A 16225-nucleotide genomic window follows, 5' to 3' on the forward strand; every position below is an offset into this window, starting at 1 on the left:
ATAGATAATTGGCAAAGCTTCTGGGGAAAACCTGGTCTTGTTAGGAGAGATGGCATCCATCCCACTTTGGATGGAGCAGCTCTCATCTCTAGAAATCTGGCCAATTTTATTAAACCCTCCAAATTGTGACTATCCAGGGTTGGGACCAGGAAGCAGAGTTGTAGTCTTACACACCTCTCTGCAGCTTCTCTCCCCCTGCCATTCCCCCAATACCCCATCCCCGTAGAGACGGTGCCTGCTCCCAGACCACCAATAACCAGCAAAAATCTATTTAAGCATAAAAATTCAAAAAGAAAAAATAATATAGCACCTTCAACTGCACCACAGACTAAAACAGTTAAATGTGGTTTATTACATATTAGGTCTCTCTCTTCTAAGTCCCTGTTAGTAAATTATATAATAATTGATCAACATATTGATTTATTCTGCCTTACAGAAACCTGGTTACAGCAGGATGAATATGTTTAAATGAGTCAACACCCCCGAGTCACACTAACTGTCAAAATGCTCGAAGCATGGGTCGAGGAGGAGGAGTAGCAGCAATCTTCCACTCCAGCTTATTAATTAATCAAAGACCCAGACAGAGCTTTAATTCATTTGAAAGCTTGACTCTTAGTCTTGTCCATCCAAATTGGAAGTCTCAAAAACCAGTTTTATTTGTTATTATCTATCATCCACCTGGTCGTTACTGTGAGTTTCTTTGTGATTTTTCAGACCTTTTGTCTGACTTAGTGCTTAGCTCAGATAAGATAATTATAGTGGGTGATTTTAACATCCACATAGATGCTGAGAATGACAGCCTCAACACTGCATTTAATCTATTATTAGACTCAGTTGGCTTCGCTCAAAATGTAAATGAGCCCACCCACCACCTTAGCCACACTTTAGATCTTGTTCTGACATATGGCATAGAAATTGAAGACTTAACAGTATTCCCTGAAAACCCCTTTTTGTCTGATCATTTCTTAATAACTTTTACATTTACTTTAATGGACTACCCAGCAGTGGGGAATAAGTTTCATTACAGTAGAAGTCTTTCTGAAAGCGCTGTAACTAGGTTTAAGGATATGATTCCTTCTTTGTTGTGTTCTTCAATGCCATATACAACACAGTGCAGAGTAGCTACCTAAACTCTGTGAATGAGATAGATTATCTCATCAGTAGCTTTACATCCTCATTGAGCACAACTTTGGATGCTGTAGTTCCTCTGAAAAAGAGAGCCTTAAATCAGAAGTGCCTGACTCCGTGGTATAACCCACAAACTCGCACCTTAAAGCAGATAACCCATAAGCTGGAGAGGAAATGGCGTCTCACTAATTTAGAAGATCTTCATTTAGCCTGGAAAAAGAGTCTGTTGCTCTGTAAAAAAGCCCTCCATAAAGCTAGGACATCTTACTATTCATCACTAATTGAAGAAAATAAGAACAACCCCAGGTTTCTTTTCAGCACTGTAGCCAGGCTGCCAAAGAGTCAGAGCTCTATTGAGCCGAGTATTCCTTTAACTTTAACTAGTAATGACTTCATGACTTTCTTTTTAAATAAAATTTTAGCTATTAGAGAAAAAATTATTCATAACCATCCCAAAAACATATCTTTATGTTCAACTGCTTTCAGTAATGCTGGTATTTGGTTAGACTCTTTCTCTCTGATTGTTCTGTCTGAGTTACTTTCATTAGTCACTTCCTCCAAACCATCAATATGTCTATTAGACCCCATTCCTACCAGGCTGCTCAAGGAAGCCCTACCATTAATCAATGCTTTGATCTTAAATATGATCACTGTATCTTTATTAGTTGGCTATGTACCACAGGCTTTTAAGGTGGCAGTAATTAAACCATTACTTAAAAAGCCATCACTTTGTGTGTCTGTGTTCTTCCCAGCTATCTTAGCTAATTATAGGCCAATCTCCAACCTTCCTTTTCTCTCAAAAATTCTTGAAAGGGTAGCTGTAAAACAGCTAACTGATCATCTGCAGAGGAATGGTCTATTTGAAGAGTTTCAGTCAGGTTTCAGAATTCATCATAGTACAGAAACAGCATTAGTGAGGGTTACAAATGATCTTCTTATGGCCTCAGACAGTGGACTCATCTCTGTGCTCGTCCTGTTAGACCTCAGTGCAGCTTTTGATACGGTTGACCATAAAATTTTATTACAGAGATTAGAGCATACCATAGGTATTAAAGGCACTGCGCTGCAGTGGTTTGAATCATATTTATCTAATAGATTACAGTTTGTTCATGTAAATGTGGAGTCTTCTTCACAGACTAAGGTTAATTATGGAGTTCCACAAGGTTCTGTGCTAAGACCGATTTTATTCACTTTATACATGCTTCCCTTAGGCAGTACTATTAGAAAGCATTGCTTAAATTTTCATTGTTATGCAGATGATACCCAGCTTTATCTATCCATGAAGCCAGAGGACACACACCAATTAGTTAAACTGCAGGAATGTCTTTCAGACATAAAGACATGGATGACCTCTAATTTCCTGCTTTTAAATTCAGATAAAACTAAAGTTATTGTACTTGGCCCCACAAATCTTAGAAACATGGTGTCTAACCAGATCCTTACTCTGGATGGCATTACCCTAACCTCCAGTAATACTGTGAGAAATCTTGGAGTCATTTTTGATCAGGATATGTCCTTCAATGCGCATATTAAGCAAATATGTAGGACTGCTTTTTTGCATTTGCGCAATATCTCTAAAATTAGAAAGGTCTTGTCTCAGAGTGATGCTGAAAAGCTAATTCATGCATTTATTTCTTCTAGGCTGGACTATTGTAATTCATTATTATCAGGTTGTCCTAAAAGTTCCCTGAAAAGCCTTCAGTTAATTCAAAATGCTGCAGCTAGAGTACTGACAGGGACTAGAAGGAGAGAGCATATCTCACCCATATTGGCCTCTCTTCATTGGCTTCCTGTTAATTCTAGAATAGAATTTAAAATTCTTCTTCTTACTTATAAGGTTTTGAATAATCAGGTCCCATCTTATCTTAGGGAGCTCATAGTACCATATCACCCCAATAGAGCGCTTCGCTCTCAGACTGCCGGCTTACTTGTAGTTCCTAGGGTTTGTAAGAGTAGAATGGGAGGCAGAGCCTTCAGCTTTCAGGCTCCTCTCCTGTGGAACCAGCTCCCAATTCAGATCAGGGAGACAGACACCCTCTCTACTTTTAAGATTAGGCTTAAAACTTTCCTTTTTGCTAAAGCTTATACTTAAGGCTGGATCAGGTGACCCTGAACCATCCCTTAGTTATGCTGCTATAGACTTAGACTGCTGGGGGGTTTCCCATGATGCACCCAGTGTTTCTTTTTATTCACCTCTTTTTGCTCTGTATGCACCACTCTGCTTTTAATCAGTGGTGATTGATCTCTGCTCTCTTCCACAGCATGTCTTTTTCCTGATTCACTCTCCTCAGCCCCAACCAGTCCCAGCAGAAGACTGCCCCTCCCTGAGCCTGGTTCTGCTGGAGGTTTCTTCCTGTTAGAGGGAGTTTTCCTTTCCACTGTCGCCAAGTACTTGCTCATAGGGGGTTGTTTTGACCATTGGGGTTTTTCTGTAATTATTGTATGGCTTTTGCCTTACAATATAAAGCGCCTTGGGGCGACTCTTTGTTGTGATTTGGCGCTATATAAATAAAATTGATTTGATTTGATTTAGACTACAATTATCTCATCTGAAACTAACTTTCAGACTACCTTATCTCACCTGACCCTGTGAAACTACAATTATCTCATCTGAAACTGACTTTCAGAAAACCTTATCTCACCTGACCCTGTGAGACTACAATTATCTCATCTGAAACTAACTTTCAGGCTACCTTATCTCAACTGACCCTGCCAGACGACAATTATCTCATCTGAAACGAACTTTCAGACTGCCTTATCTCACCTGACCCTGCCAGATGACAATTCTCTCATTATGCTGACTAATGACATCATTAAAAACAAATTTGAATGGTCATGTCTGGAGGAAAAGGATGAGCTTGTTGTGTGTTGGGGGGTTTGGCTGGATATTTTGGTGTTGTTTTCTTTTCTTTGCTCTCCAGGTGGTATGCAAACTGGTTTTTGTCTGTGGAGAAGGTGCTGGCAGAAGAGTCCTTCACCCTCATCAGCATTATTGGCTGCACTTGTGGAGGATGTTCACGTGCAGGCCTAATGACTTGCAGCACCTGTGGATGATGCTCACGTGCAAACTTAAAGACTTTCAGCTGAAGCAGATAATGAGATGGCGTTCTGCATTTAAGCCATGAGTGATTCGAGCAGAATTGCCGGGACCTCGACCTTGTGACGTTCGTTTGTGAGACGCTGAGGACCGCGCCTGGGTTTGACACATCGTGCCTGTGAAGGAGGACGGGTGAGGGACACATGCTGTCAGCACACATCAGAGGTGATGATTGTCTGAATAAGTGTTAACAGTAATTTGGTATTTTGTTACGCAGTATATTTGAACATTGATGAGAATTGTGCAGCTCGCTTCTCACTGCCGTGGCGTACGGAATGATGATCCTCCACCTGTTGTGAGAAGCTGCTCATTTACATAAAGCTTGAATTCAGACCTGAATGTGTTGCTGATAGTGTGTGCCTTTGAAGGATATTTGTTGTAGCTGTTGACTTACCTCACCTTTTCCATCCTTCACAGAGTCAGTTTGTCGTATCCACCTGGGGGGTGTTCGGCGGTGAGTCTGGGTCCAGAAGCGCCGAGTTTTGATCCATTTGGGCGCTGGAGAGCGCGCCGTCTTTCACCTCGCCAGACAACCGCACATTTATGTTGTACACAGATTATTGCACAGAAGGGAAATAAATTTGTTTTGTTTTTGGAACCGCTTTCTGGTTATTTAGCGCTGGGTTCAGTCAGATGCTGGTCCGCTCCTCAATCCGCATCTGCACATAACAGTAGTTCCCGGCCATTCCAAAATGGACCCAGCGGCAGAAGCGGTTCCTTTTGCTGAAAGAGTTCAAGAGTACTTGGAGAAGATATGGGAGCAATTACTGCCTCTCGCAATTCAAATTAAACAAACAGATGGACCTTGCAGCGCAAGCCGTTCTGCTTCCTGCTGCTCCAGCTGCGGCACTATCGATACCGGTGCAGATAACTCTGTCACCCAAGGGGAGGCGGAGTGCGGCGGATTGTTCCGTGGATTTCCGAGTTATTTCTGCTCAGTCCGGTTGGAATGCCGCAGCTTTGAGAGGAGTGTTTGTGGATGGTTTGAACGATTCATTAAAAGACGAGCTAGCAGTCCGTGACGAACCAAAAGATTTAGATGAGCGAATATCTTTGGCTATTCGTCTAGATGATCGGATAAAGGAGCGTGGACGCGAGAGAGGGCGGCCATCAGAGCGGGTCTTTTCGTCTCGGGGCTTTCCCCGACACAGATCAGGGCTGCCTCTTCTTCGCCCCACTGAGACTCCTCCGACGGGACTTCTGGCTCCTCTTGCGGATGAGCCCATGCAGCTCGGACGAGCTGAAGCCGCCATATTGCCCCGGTCACATAAGCGTCAAGAAAGATAACAATGACGTATCTCCAGGTGTTCTTAGACAGGCATAATAATGTCAGCTCATATGTTTTCATTTTTTGGACTTAGGTAATTTCTGTTTGAGGATTGGGTCGTTTTGTTTTGTTGTTTTTTATTTCCCTGCTTCCCTAACCCCAACCTCTCATGCTCCAAGACCGTTTGTCTTTTGGGTTGTGGGGTGGTGCAGGTTGGTCACGCTGAGCGTTTCTCAGAAAACCTCTGCACCTAGGGGGGGGTTGTCAGGGGTGTTTTTTTGGGTTTGGTTGATGCCCGGTTCCTCTCCAGCCCCGGTGGGCCTTTGACCGTTCGTCATTGGTGTTACCGAGGTATGGTGCAGCGGGAACGTACCTCAGTCAGAGTGGTGGGCCGATCTGTGCTGTTCACCATTTCGGTAGTTCCACCCCTCCCGATGGGCTGGTGGTATGGTCGGTTTGGGGCACTGGACGTATTTCCGGTTTTCCGCTGCGCTTAGGGGATGGGACTGGGTTAGTTTTTCCTGTTTCCTTCCCCAGCTTGGTAGTTTTGTGCCGTTCGCCAAAATTGAGCTGACGATAGGCTCTGGGAGTGATCTGGGGTCTTTCGGTGTGCTGGGGGGGGTAACAGGGTTTGCTGGTTGTTTTATTTGCCCCCGGGGTGGTTTAATGAAGTCTGCCGGGGGTTGGATTTTTGTGTTTCTTATGTTTCCTTCCAGGTTCCACCTCCAGGGTTGATGGGACAGTCCTCTGGGGGAGAATTGGCTTGTGGGGCCGACTAGCCAAGTGTGGCTCGGTCTGGGGTTCCTGGGTTGTGGGGAGGGTGCCTCCTGGGGTTGATGGTACGGTCCTCTGGGGGGCGCTGTTGTTCCATGAATACCTGGGGACCTCTGTGGGATTCCGGCTTTGGCTGTTTCTCCTGGAACTGGTGGTAAAGGTCTTCTGGGGGGTGTTGGGCTCTGCAAGTCGTTCTGGGGGGGTTGTTTGTTATTTTTCTTTGTGAATTTATGTTTGTATTGTGTTGTTGGGGCTATGTTGGGTTGTTGGATTTGGGTGTTTTTCTTTTCTTCCCGGGGTTGGATGGGACGGTCCCCTGGGAAGGGTTTGGGTGGGTTTTGTGTTTTTCTTGTATGTTGGGTTGTTTATGGGACTCTTTTGGGATTTTTGTTGATGCCAGCCGGCCTTCCAGCCACGGTGCCCTGTCCTGCTGTCTGCGGTGGACCTTGGGAGCGTTACGCTGTCTGCTTCCTGACGTGGACCCCGGAGGGAGGTGCTGTTCTTGGGCCTGGTCTGTTCAGTCGCCGGGAGGCTTCCCGTTGATGGGGGGTACTGTTGTGTGTTGGGGGGTTTGGCTGGATATTTTGGTGTTGTTTTCTTTTCTTTGCTTTCCAGGTGATATGCAAACTGGTTTTTGTCTGTGGAGAAGGTGCTGGCAGAAGAGTCCTTCACCCTCATCAGCATTATTGGCTGCACTTGTGGAGGATGTTCACGTGCAGGCCTAATGACTTGCAGCACCTGTGGATGATGCTCATGTGCAAACTTAAAGACTTTCAGCTGAAGCAGATAATGAGATGGCGTTCTGCATTTAAGCCATGAGTGATTCGAGCAGAATTGCCGGGAACTCAACCTTGTGACGTTCGTTTGTGAGACGCTGAGGACCGCGCCTGGGTTTGACACATCGTGCCTGTGAAGGAGAACGGGTGAGGGACACATGCTGTCAGCACACATCAGAGGTGATGATTGTCTGAATAAGTGTTAACAGTAATTTGGTATTTTGTTACGCAGTATATTTGAACATTGATGAGAACTGTGCAGCTCGCTTCTCACTGCCGTGGCGTACGGAATGATGATCCTCCACCTGTTGTGAGAAGCTGCTCATTTACATAAAGCTTAAATTCAGACCTGAATGTGTTGCTGATAGTGTGTGCCTTTGAAGGATATTTGTTGTAGCTGTTGACTTACCTCACCTTTTCCATCCTTCACAGAGTCAGTTTGTCGTATCCACCTGGGGGGTGTTCGGCGGTGAGTCTGGGTCCAGAAGCGCCGAGTTTTGATCCATTTGGGCGCTGGAGAGCGCGCCGGCCTTCACCTCGCCAGACAACCGCACATTTATGTTGTACACAAATTATTGCACAGAAGGGAAATAAATTTGTTTTGTTTTTGGAACCGCTTTCTGGTTATTTAGCGCTGGGTTCAGTCAGACGCTGGTCCGCTCCTCAATCTGCGTCTGCACATAACAGAGCTCCGAGTTAATTTTTCTTGGACTATGTGAGAAAGCTGAATGCTTCTGGTGTCACGACCACTTGAAGTCTGCTTCATGTGAAAAACAGTTCCTCCGTCACTATGACAAAATGCCTGAACATCTGTGCTGTCAACGCAACTCAAGAACGTCCAGCGATGTTTCTCGCTGTAAAGAATGTTATCAACGGTCAGTTCTCTGTAAAAATGAATTGATTCTTGAAAACAAAAATTTCCTATCTTCCATTCATGAAGTGATGGTTTTCTTTTTGATTCTGGATTTTTGTTTTCCACGTGTTGATGGTTCTTAAAAATCCGGTCACCCGCTCACTTAATGCAACTTGATTGTACTTTAAATTCTGCCTTGAAAGGCACTCACAACACACCGGGAGCAACTAGAGGATTGAGGACCTCATGCAAAGGTCCTTAGTGATTGTCTTGTCCGGTGGAGATTTGAACTGAAGAACCTCTGGTCTTAAGCCCAGCACTTAACCACGAGACCAGGGGTGGGCAATCATGTGCCATGAAGGGCCGAGACACTGCAGGTTTTGCTTGCTTCTAGTCACCTCAGCAGGTGATTTCATTGATGATCAGGTGTTTTTGTTCAGGGGAGAAGCTCATCAGCAACCCACCTGTTTGCAAGAAAAACCTGCAGTGTCTTGGCCCTCGTTGCCCACCCCTGCACTAGACCATCACCTCCCCACAACAGTACCAGTAAACATTACTGGTAGTGTGACACCGCTGATGCTCACCTTTTTTGAGTCTGCTTGAGGTTTCTTCCTGTAACTGTTCCTTTTTCCTGACCACTGTTACCAGTGTTCTTGCTCAGGGTGTGGGCAAGCTTCTTTACTCTTGAGAGGTGACTTATGTTGTGATGATGTATAAATAAATTGTATCAAAATAGAGAACAGGTGGTTTAACTTTGTAGTTAACTGGCTCTTTTCTGGGATCATCATGGCTTGCTGATGCCACACATTCTTCATCCTATTGAGGAGATTCCACCAAGGACCTGGTAACACACAGTGTGCTGAGGAGTTCTCCTCAGCATCATAGATCCTGTAGGACAGGTAGCCGACTCGGTCACAGCTGCACTAGGTTTGTCCTACACCCACCACTGGTCAAGAACTTTGACCTATCAAATATGTTTTGATATATTAAGTAAGGATTTGCTTCCAATTGTGGAGGTGTTGTTTGAGCCTGGTTGCATCCTCTATTGGTCTGGGGCCATCATTCAGTCAGAGCAGGACTGCGTAATCTTCAGGACCTGATCTGCTGTCCTCTCTTCTGTGAAGGGACTGAGTTCTGGTTGTCTGGATAGAATGGCAGAATTAAAAGAAGACATCATGATACCACAGACTGAAAATCTGTAACCAGCTCAAATAAAGTGCTTCCATGGAGTTTCATAACCTTCTACACTTATTAAGGCCTCGTCCATGCTGATAAATCTTCAGGATCATGAGGCTGAGACTTCCACTGTAACATTCAGTTTCCAGCACTACTCAAGCACCTTGCTTCATGCATGCCTGCTTATCTTTGGATTACTGATACATTCACTTTCTGAACCCACTTATTCCCGTTAAGGGACCCAGCGGTCATTGGGTGAGAAGTAGGTTTCACTCTGGACAGGCCACCCGTCCGTCACAGAGCTGACACATATAGACCCTCTCACATCCGCGGTTAATTTATAGAGTCAAAATGTCACCTCACCTGCATGACTTTAGATGTGACAGGAACCCAGGAAACATGGGGAGAACATGCAAACTCATTGCTCGTGAGGTGTATGTAGTCAGACCTCTCCACTCCCAGATCCCAGAGTGACACCATGGTGACTGGCAGAACTCTGCGATTTTCCCTGTCAGAGTGTTTGCCATGATGTGGACTGGCGACGGGGAGGGTGTAAGTTTGAACCACACCCAGAGGAATATTACTTTCTTTTGTAGCGCGAGAGACAAGAGTGAGATCCTGATCATTATTTGAATTTTTTTTTTTAACTTGAAAAGAGGCTACTTTAAGACTTTTTTCTGGAGACAAAACTGAGAAACGGATGAAATAAGTAACTGCCTTGTCTTTTGTTCGTAGAGACCTCATAGTTTTTGAGGATAAATAAACATTTTTGAAATCTTGTTTCTAATTTTCTTACTCTCTGGGGCACTGTAAAGATGCTCTGGACTCAGTGAGATCAGTTCTCGTGTCTTTATTGGAATCCCCAATTTAGTAGACTGTACTCTATTCAGACATTTTGCTTCACGTGTTATTTTCCCCCAACTTTTTGTTTTTTTATTTATCTATACATCCCAAGTTGCAAAGTGTGAGTTTCAGCCTGCCATCCTTCCACACTGATGGGGAGTTTTTAAGTTGTCTATTGTTACACAATGTTTGGTTGGTTCAACATCTGCCACAAGTCCACAGGTTGCTTGTGTTGGACTTTAATCCTCTGTGCTCTGGAGAAGTGCAGAGGTGGAATCAGAGAATTGTCTCTGCTCTGGAGAAGTGGAGCCATGGTGTGTAGCATCGGCTGTGTTACTGGTTTTGTAATGATGCACCGTAATTTCCGGACTATAAACTTTTTTCACACGCTTTGAACACTGTGGCTTAATCAGTGATGCGGTTAATTTGTGGATTTTTACAGGCTTTCTCATAAGTCGAAATACGTCAATTGATGCTGTGTATTGATTGACTGAAAGCTGCGGTCCTCATGTGGCATAAATTCACACATGAAAGTAAATATAAAGTGTTACCTGTTCATTTTAGTGGATTCATCAACACGTCCTGAAAAAAAATTATCAATATAAAGCCTCCTGAGTTTGGAAAATGACATCTGAAAATACTTTAGTTACTTGTCATGACTGAAGAAAAGTTCCTCTGGCACTTTGTGCCGCAGTTGCACAGTCAGATCAGTCAGTGGAGCTTCTGTCTGCCCCCACCCTTCCCCACCAGGTCTCTGTCTTGTGCCACAAGATGAAAAAGTCACAGCGCCTCATTAACATCTCATTATCCTGGCTCCATGCGATGAAATTATCTCATGATCCACAAAAAAAAAAGATAAAGTTACTCAGTTCTCCGTGTGGAGCGGATACGCAGCGCACCACTGTGCGCGCTGGATGCCGCGCTGTCAATATTTACGTGTAACACCTTCAAGGAAAAAGCATTTACGGTACGCATTTCATTAAAAGTAAAAAAATCTTTCTGTCTAACATCTTTCTGTGTAAATATCTCATGTTACAACGTGGAGACCTGTGGCTTATAGAGGAGTGCAGCCTATTTATGTCCAATTGTTTTTTTTTTTTTCTTTTTAAAATTGGTGGGTGCAACTAATATTTAAGTGTGCTCTATAGTCCAGAAATTACAGTAATGTAATGATGCACCTTCGAGCTGAGTTCTACTCTCTCTATGCTGCAGATCCTTTTGGAGGAGACCCCTTCAAAGAAACGGACCCTTTCAAGGCTTCATCTGAAGATTTCTTCAAGAAGACTACAAAGATGGATCCCTTTTCCACACCAGACCCCTTCAGTAAAAGTGCAACTTTACCTTCCAAGGTACATTACATGTACAAATCAAGAACACACTGTGCAATGTGCCATGCCTGCACTCTTCAGGGCCAAGATACAACTGATGTTTTCAGCAGTGATCATTCTATCAGGCAGTGGTTTCCAATCCTGGTCCTCAGGGACCTCCTAAAATGCACATTACCCATCTCTCTATGGGCAGCTGTCTCATTCGGGTGTTTGTTAGCTATTAATAAGTTCAGCACACCCAAATAAAATAAGCAGTTTCCGGCAGACTGTGGACAGATGGGCAGTGTGCAGGTTAGGGTGTCCTTGCGGACCAGGTTTGGGAACCATTGTTGAAAGCTATCACTGATGAGTTAATGTGGACACAGTTTCACACCAGATGCTGCTCCTTACGTCATACATCTGTCCCTTTGTGTGTGTGTGTGTGTGTGTGTGTGTGTGTGTGTGTGTGTGTGTGTGTGTGTGTGTGTGTGTGTGTGTGTGTGTGTGTGTGTGTGTGTGTGTGTGTCTTCGTGTCTTCTTTGGTCTGATCACTACATGTTGCTGTGGCCTACTTTGGATCTGACCACAGGTAGTAACCACAGGTCTCCTTGGGACCAGGTCTGTGTTCATAGTTATTAATCTATACAGTATATATATATGCTTCATTGAGGAGAGCTACACTTTTGTTTAGGCTCTGTTCCCCTGTTCCCATCTTCTGATCCAAGTCATTTAAGTGTTGAGTATCTGCTGATAGTGCAAATACGCCGAATACTCTGAACTGCTGTTTTCACATTGAACTGCAGTCCTTCTGGGATATGTTATCTTGGAGGACTCCAGAGGCAGTTGCATGGCACCGACAGGCCCGAAGGGCAGTGGCCGCTGGTGTGAGAGAGGCAAAGCAGCGGGTGTGGGAGTATTTCGGCATAACCATGGAGAAGGGCTTTTGGTCAGCATCAAGGTGCTTCTGGCGGGAAGTGAGACACCTCAGGAGGGGAAAACAGGGAACCATCTTGAGGCAGGTCTGTTCATACTGGAATGAACTTGTCATTCTTTTCCTTCCACACACATTCAGTGGCAGTTAAACTTTGTTAAGGTTTGCAGAGTTCAATTGCAATCAAAAAAATGCAGGCAGCGTGGACACAAAGGATTACAGCAACCAAGGTGATTTATTGTGACATAGTTCCAAAAAGGTGCAAAAGGTGTTTAACAGTCCCAAAATATTCCATACATACAGTGCAGCAAAAATACAAAGGCTGCAAAGTGAAACATCAAAAACCAGAGCCAGAAATGCAAAAAGTCAAAAACTGGAGAAAACACCAGAAACAGTACTTACACATAAGGATATACAGGAACCTGGGCAAGGAGCTTACACAGGAGACATACAATGAACTGATTTCGCGACCAGCCTGCGCCGACAGTGAAGCGTGAAGCCAACCGGGCAGACGTCCAAAATCCTGGATCATATCTGGTGGACATCCCTGCAGCTGCCAGAAGGTCTGAGTTGGGTCTGGTGGGTGCCCGGGTGGCCAGCAGGAGACCAAGTCCATACTCCTCAATCAATTGTGTGCCCAACCAGGGCTGACAGCAGAAGCCAGCAGTTGACCGAAGTCTCCCATGCCTTCTGGAGGATGACCACGCCGCCAGTTGGAATGGAAGACTGCGTCAGGTGGGCGAGTATACGAACCATCAGGGTCTATGGTAGAGACGAAGGTGGAACCATGCAGCTCTCCAGGATCCACCGCAGAAGATTTATTGTGACATAGTTCCAAAAAGGTGCAGAAGGTGTTTAACAGTCCCAAAATATTCCATACATACAGTGCAGCAAAAATACAACAAAGGCTGCAAAGTGAAAATTCAAAAACCAGAGCCAGAAAGGCAAAAAGTCAAAAACTGGAGAAAACACCAGAAACAGTACTTACACATAAGGATATACAGGAACCTGGGCAAGGAGCTCACACAGGAGACATATAATGAACCGGCAATGACTGACAAACAAGGAAGTGCTTAAATAACCAAACTGATTAGGTTAGGTTAGGTTAAACTTTATTGTCCCCACAGGGAAATTTGTCTTGGGCTCACAGTGTTGTTTGACACATACACAACATTCACAACATTTAACATCCGAACACACAGACAACAGTACAACAGTCAGCTGAGCTGCACAATTCCAACAAATAGAATATGACCATGTCATGATATTGCACAATCCCAAGTAAAGTGCATTTTCAGATAAAGTGACTTCAGTATATTGCACCTACCCAATAAATAACATTATAATTACAATTCAACAATTAAAAAACCACATTCCTACTTTCTTGTCTTATTTAACAAAGCCACTGACCTGGGAACAAAAGAGAGTTTAAACCTGTTACTGCGGTGCTTGATCGCTCGATAGCGCCTTAAAGAACAGGTGTGTTGAATCAGGGGACGGAGGAGGAGTAAGTGCACAGGAGGAGTTGACTGAACAAAATGGAGGATGGTGAGTACTGGGTCAAAGGTCATGTGAAAACTAATAAAAGGTGATCAGAACTAAACAGAATCTGCAGGTGAGTAGAACATAAAATATACAGAAAAGCTAAACCGGGAGCAAAGGTGCACATAAAGTAACTACAGACAGTGTGAAAATAAAATGATTCACAAAATCACACTGAAAAGCAAAGGTGCACTTAAGGTAACTGCAGAAAACAAGCAATTTAACAAAATCACAGTGAGAACTAAGGAACAACCAGAATGAAGTACATAACCAAAACTAGAGATGAACTCAACCAGTGAGGCAGTGTAACAGAAACCTAAGACAGGACATGAGAACAGCACACAAAACCATTGCAAATAAACACTCAAAGTGCACTAACAGGGGCAAATCCCAACAAACTTTCTCCGTTCCATTCACATATTTGATGGAAGACATGTAGTGAGTGGTACGTTGCTGTACCTGAAGTTGGCGGCAAAACCTGTGCCTGAATCTCCTTTGAACACCTGATAGTCTTCTCTTTAAATTGCTGTCATCCAATTTTGTTCCTCCATTGTACAGGGACACAATTGTCTTCTCCCCAGCTTCAATAATTCAATCATGTTCAGTATCTGGGCAGGTCAGCAAGATTTCCACGTTTCCTGAATCCAGAATCATTGAGCAGCATAATTAGCTAATTATCCAAAAGGACACCCAATTTCAGTTTCTAGTATTTCTAACAACACTACAGGTGAATTTGGACAGTATATCTTTCCCTGTTTTGATGATAGATACAAGTTTTCCATTTGTTTGACTGGTTCTTTTGATGTTCATACCTAATTAACATATAGGAGCATATTTTGAGCCCTTCCATCCCTTCTTTTGTTCTCTATTTTTAAAATGTTATTCCTGGGGTATATCAGAGGAGAATCCCACATGAAACTTTTTTTTATTTTTTTTGCAATTAGTCGTGGGTTGGAGCCTTAAATTGAGTAACTTGACTGGACGAGATCATCAATTTCCCTGGTGGAAGTCGCTGAGTAGACAAACAACAACAGTGAGACATCTCTTCAACATTGAATGGAAGTCTGGGACAGTGCCCAAAGCCGCCATCACACATAGAAAGAACATGGCAACATGGCAAATACTGCCATAGTCCGATGTACTCGGGAGGAAAAGAGGCGTGGTCACTCGTGTCAGAACGCAGACAGACTCCCTCGTCCACACCTGTCAGATTGCATCCAAAGTGTATGTAGACGACACAGACTGCTGTCAGACGGCCAAAAATGGTGCTGCAGACTGCCCGATCTCCAAATGTCTGGATGACAAACACGGGACCAGAGCGCTGTGTTCCACCCTTTGCACAGGACTTGTACTGGACATCAAAGAACAACCAACGTATCGACTGGATTCACGCCATATGTGTCCAGCCGTGCGGTCACCCACTCCCAGTCAATCACTCCTTTGCTCGTCTTCTTTTCCCAAGCTCACTGACCTCACATGCATGTGTGTGCGTAGAAGTGCTAACTTGAGGAAATGACTCCTCAGTGTATGTGTGCATGTGTGTGTGTGTGTGTGTGTTTTCATAATAAGCTGCTACATATGCGCACGCACACGCATGTGCTTAGCTGTCACTGGACAGTTTAACTGCCAGCTAAACTTCACACACGCAGCGAACCTTTGCTGAGAGTCAAAGGACACCTTTGCTTAAACGTTTGCAGTGAGCTTTCCCACTGTTCGTCAGATGCAGCCTTTCAAGCAAACTTTAATTTCTTTTTTCCCCCACAACGCAACTCTGGTTGGATTATCACATGGGATTTTTTTACAGTGTCGTCACTGAGATTCATGTTTCATATGTTGTCATGGCGAAACAGTTCCACGTCGTATGTTTGACAGAACTAAATGTGATCAAGCAATAATTTGTGTATTACAGCGGTGTGAACTGTTCAGCTCTGGGCCTCTGACGTGATGTGTAACAGCGTGCGCACCTCTCCGCCAGCCGCCGTGGTGTTGCAGATCTGATGGGCACAATATTTCACATTATTGATGTCGCCCATGGGGATGGGCACAATATTTCACATTATTGATGTCGCCCATGGGGAGGATTGTTATCTGTACTGTAAGGACTGTTATGGATATAACAGCCTGTCCAGATCTGCACGCCGTGCACTGTGCGACACATTGACCTGCAGTGGACACGGTGCTTTCGGTTTGTTCGCACTGTGTTCACATCCCCTGCGCATGGATAGCTACGTGCCACATACATATACACATACAACGGTTCCTTTGCGCTCGGGGGGTGGGGGGAGCAGTGGAGGTAGACATATAAGTGGATAAGTGGCATGTGTAGGTCATACCACAGGCTTTGCCATGCCCAATCCATCTCGAGGTTCCTTCAGATGTGCTCAAATCATTTCAGAACGTTTTTGCCGCCTTCAGCATATGTAAATTATACTCAGATGGCGTCGTTTCAGATCCTGTTTATGCTTTATTTAGAATATGTAAATTGTGCTCAGATAGCACTCAGACCGCCGTTGGATAGGTGTCCCATCTTG

The 16225-nt window shown here is 44.3% G+C and overlaps 1 protein-coding gene across 5 annotated transcripts in view; it reads left to right on the forward strand.

Moving 5' to 3' along the window:
• Positions 1-16225, forward strand: part of eps15l1a (epidermal growth factor receptor pathway substrate 15-like 1a) — a 260935-nt gene that overhangs the window by 192712 nt on the left and 51998 nt on the right. For all 5 annotated transcript variants that reach the window (XM_034180180.1, XM_034180179.1, XM_034180181.1 and 2 more), the window contains exon 19: positions 11127-11263. In XM_034180180.1, coding sequence (XP_034036071.1) covers positions 11127-11263 — 137 coding nt within the window. The remainder of the gene's footprint in view (positions 1-11126; positions 11264-16225) is intronic.

This window comes from Thalassophryne amazonica, chromosome 10, assembly GCF_902500255.1.
Source record: "Thalassophryne amazonica chromosome 10, fThaAma1.1, whole genome shotgun sequence".
Classification (NCBI taxonomy): domain Eukaryota; kingdom Metazoa; phylum Chordata; class Actinopteri; order Batrachoidiformes; family Batrachoididae; genus Thalassophryne; species Thalassophryne amazonica.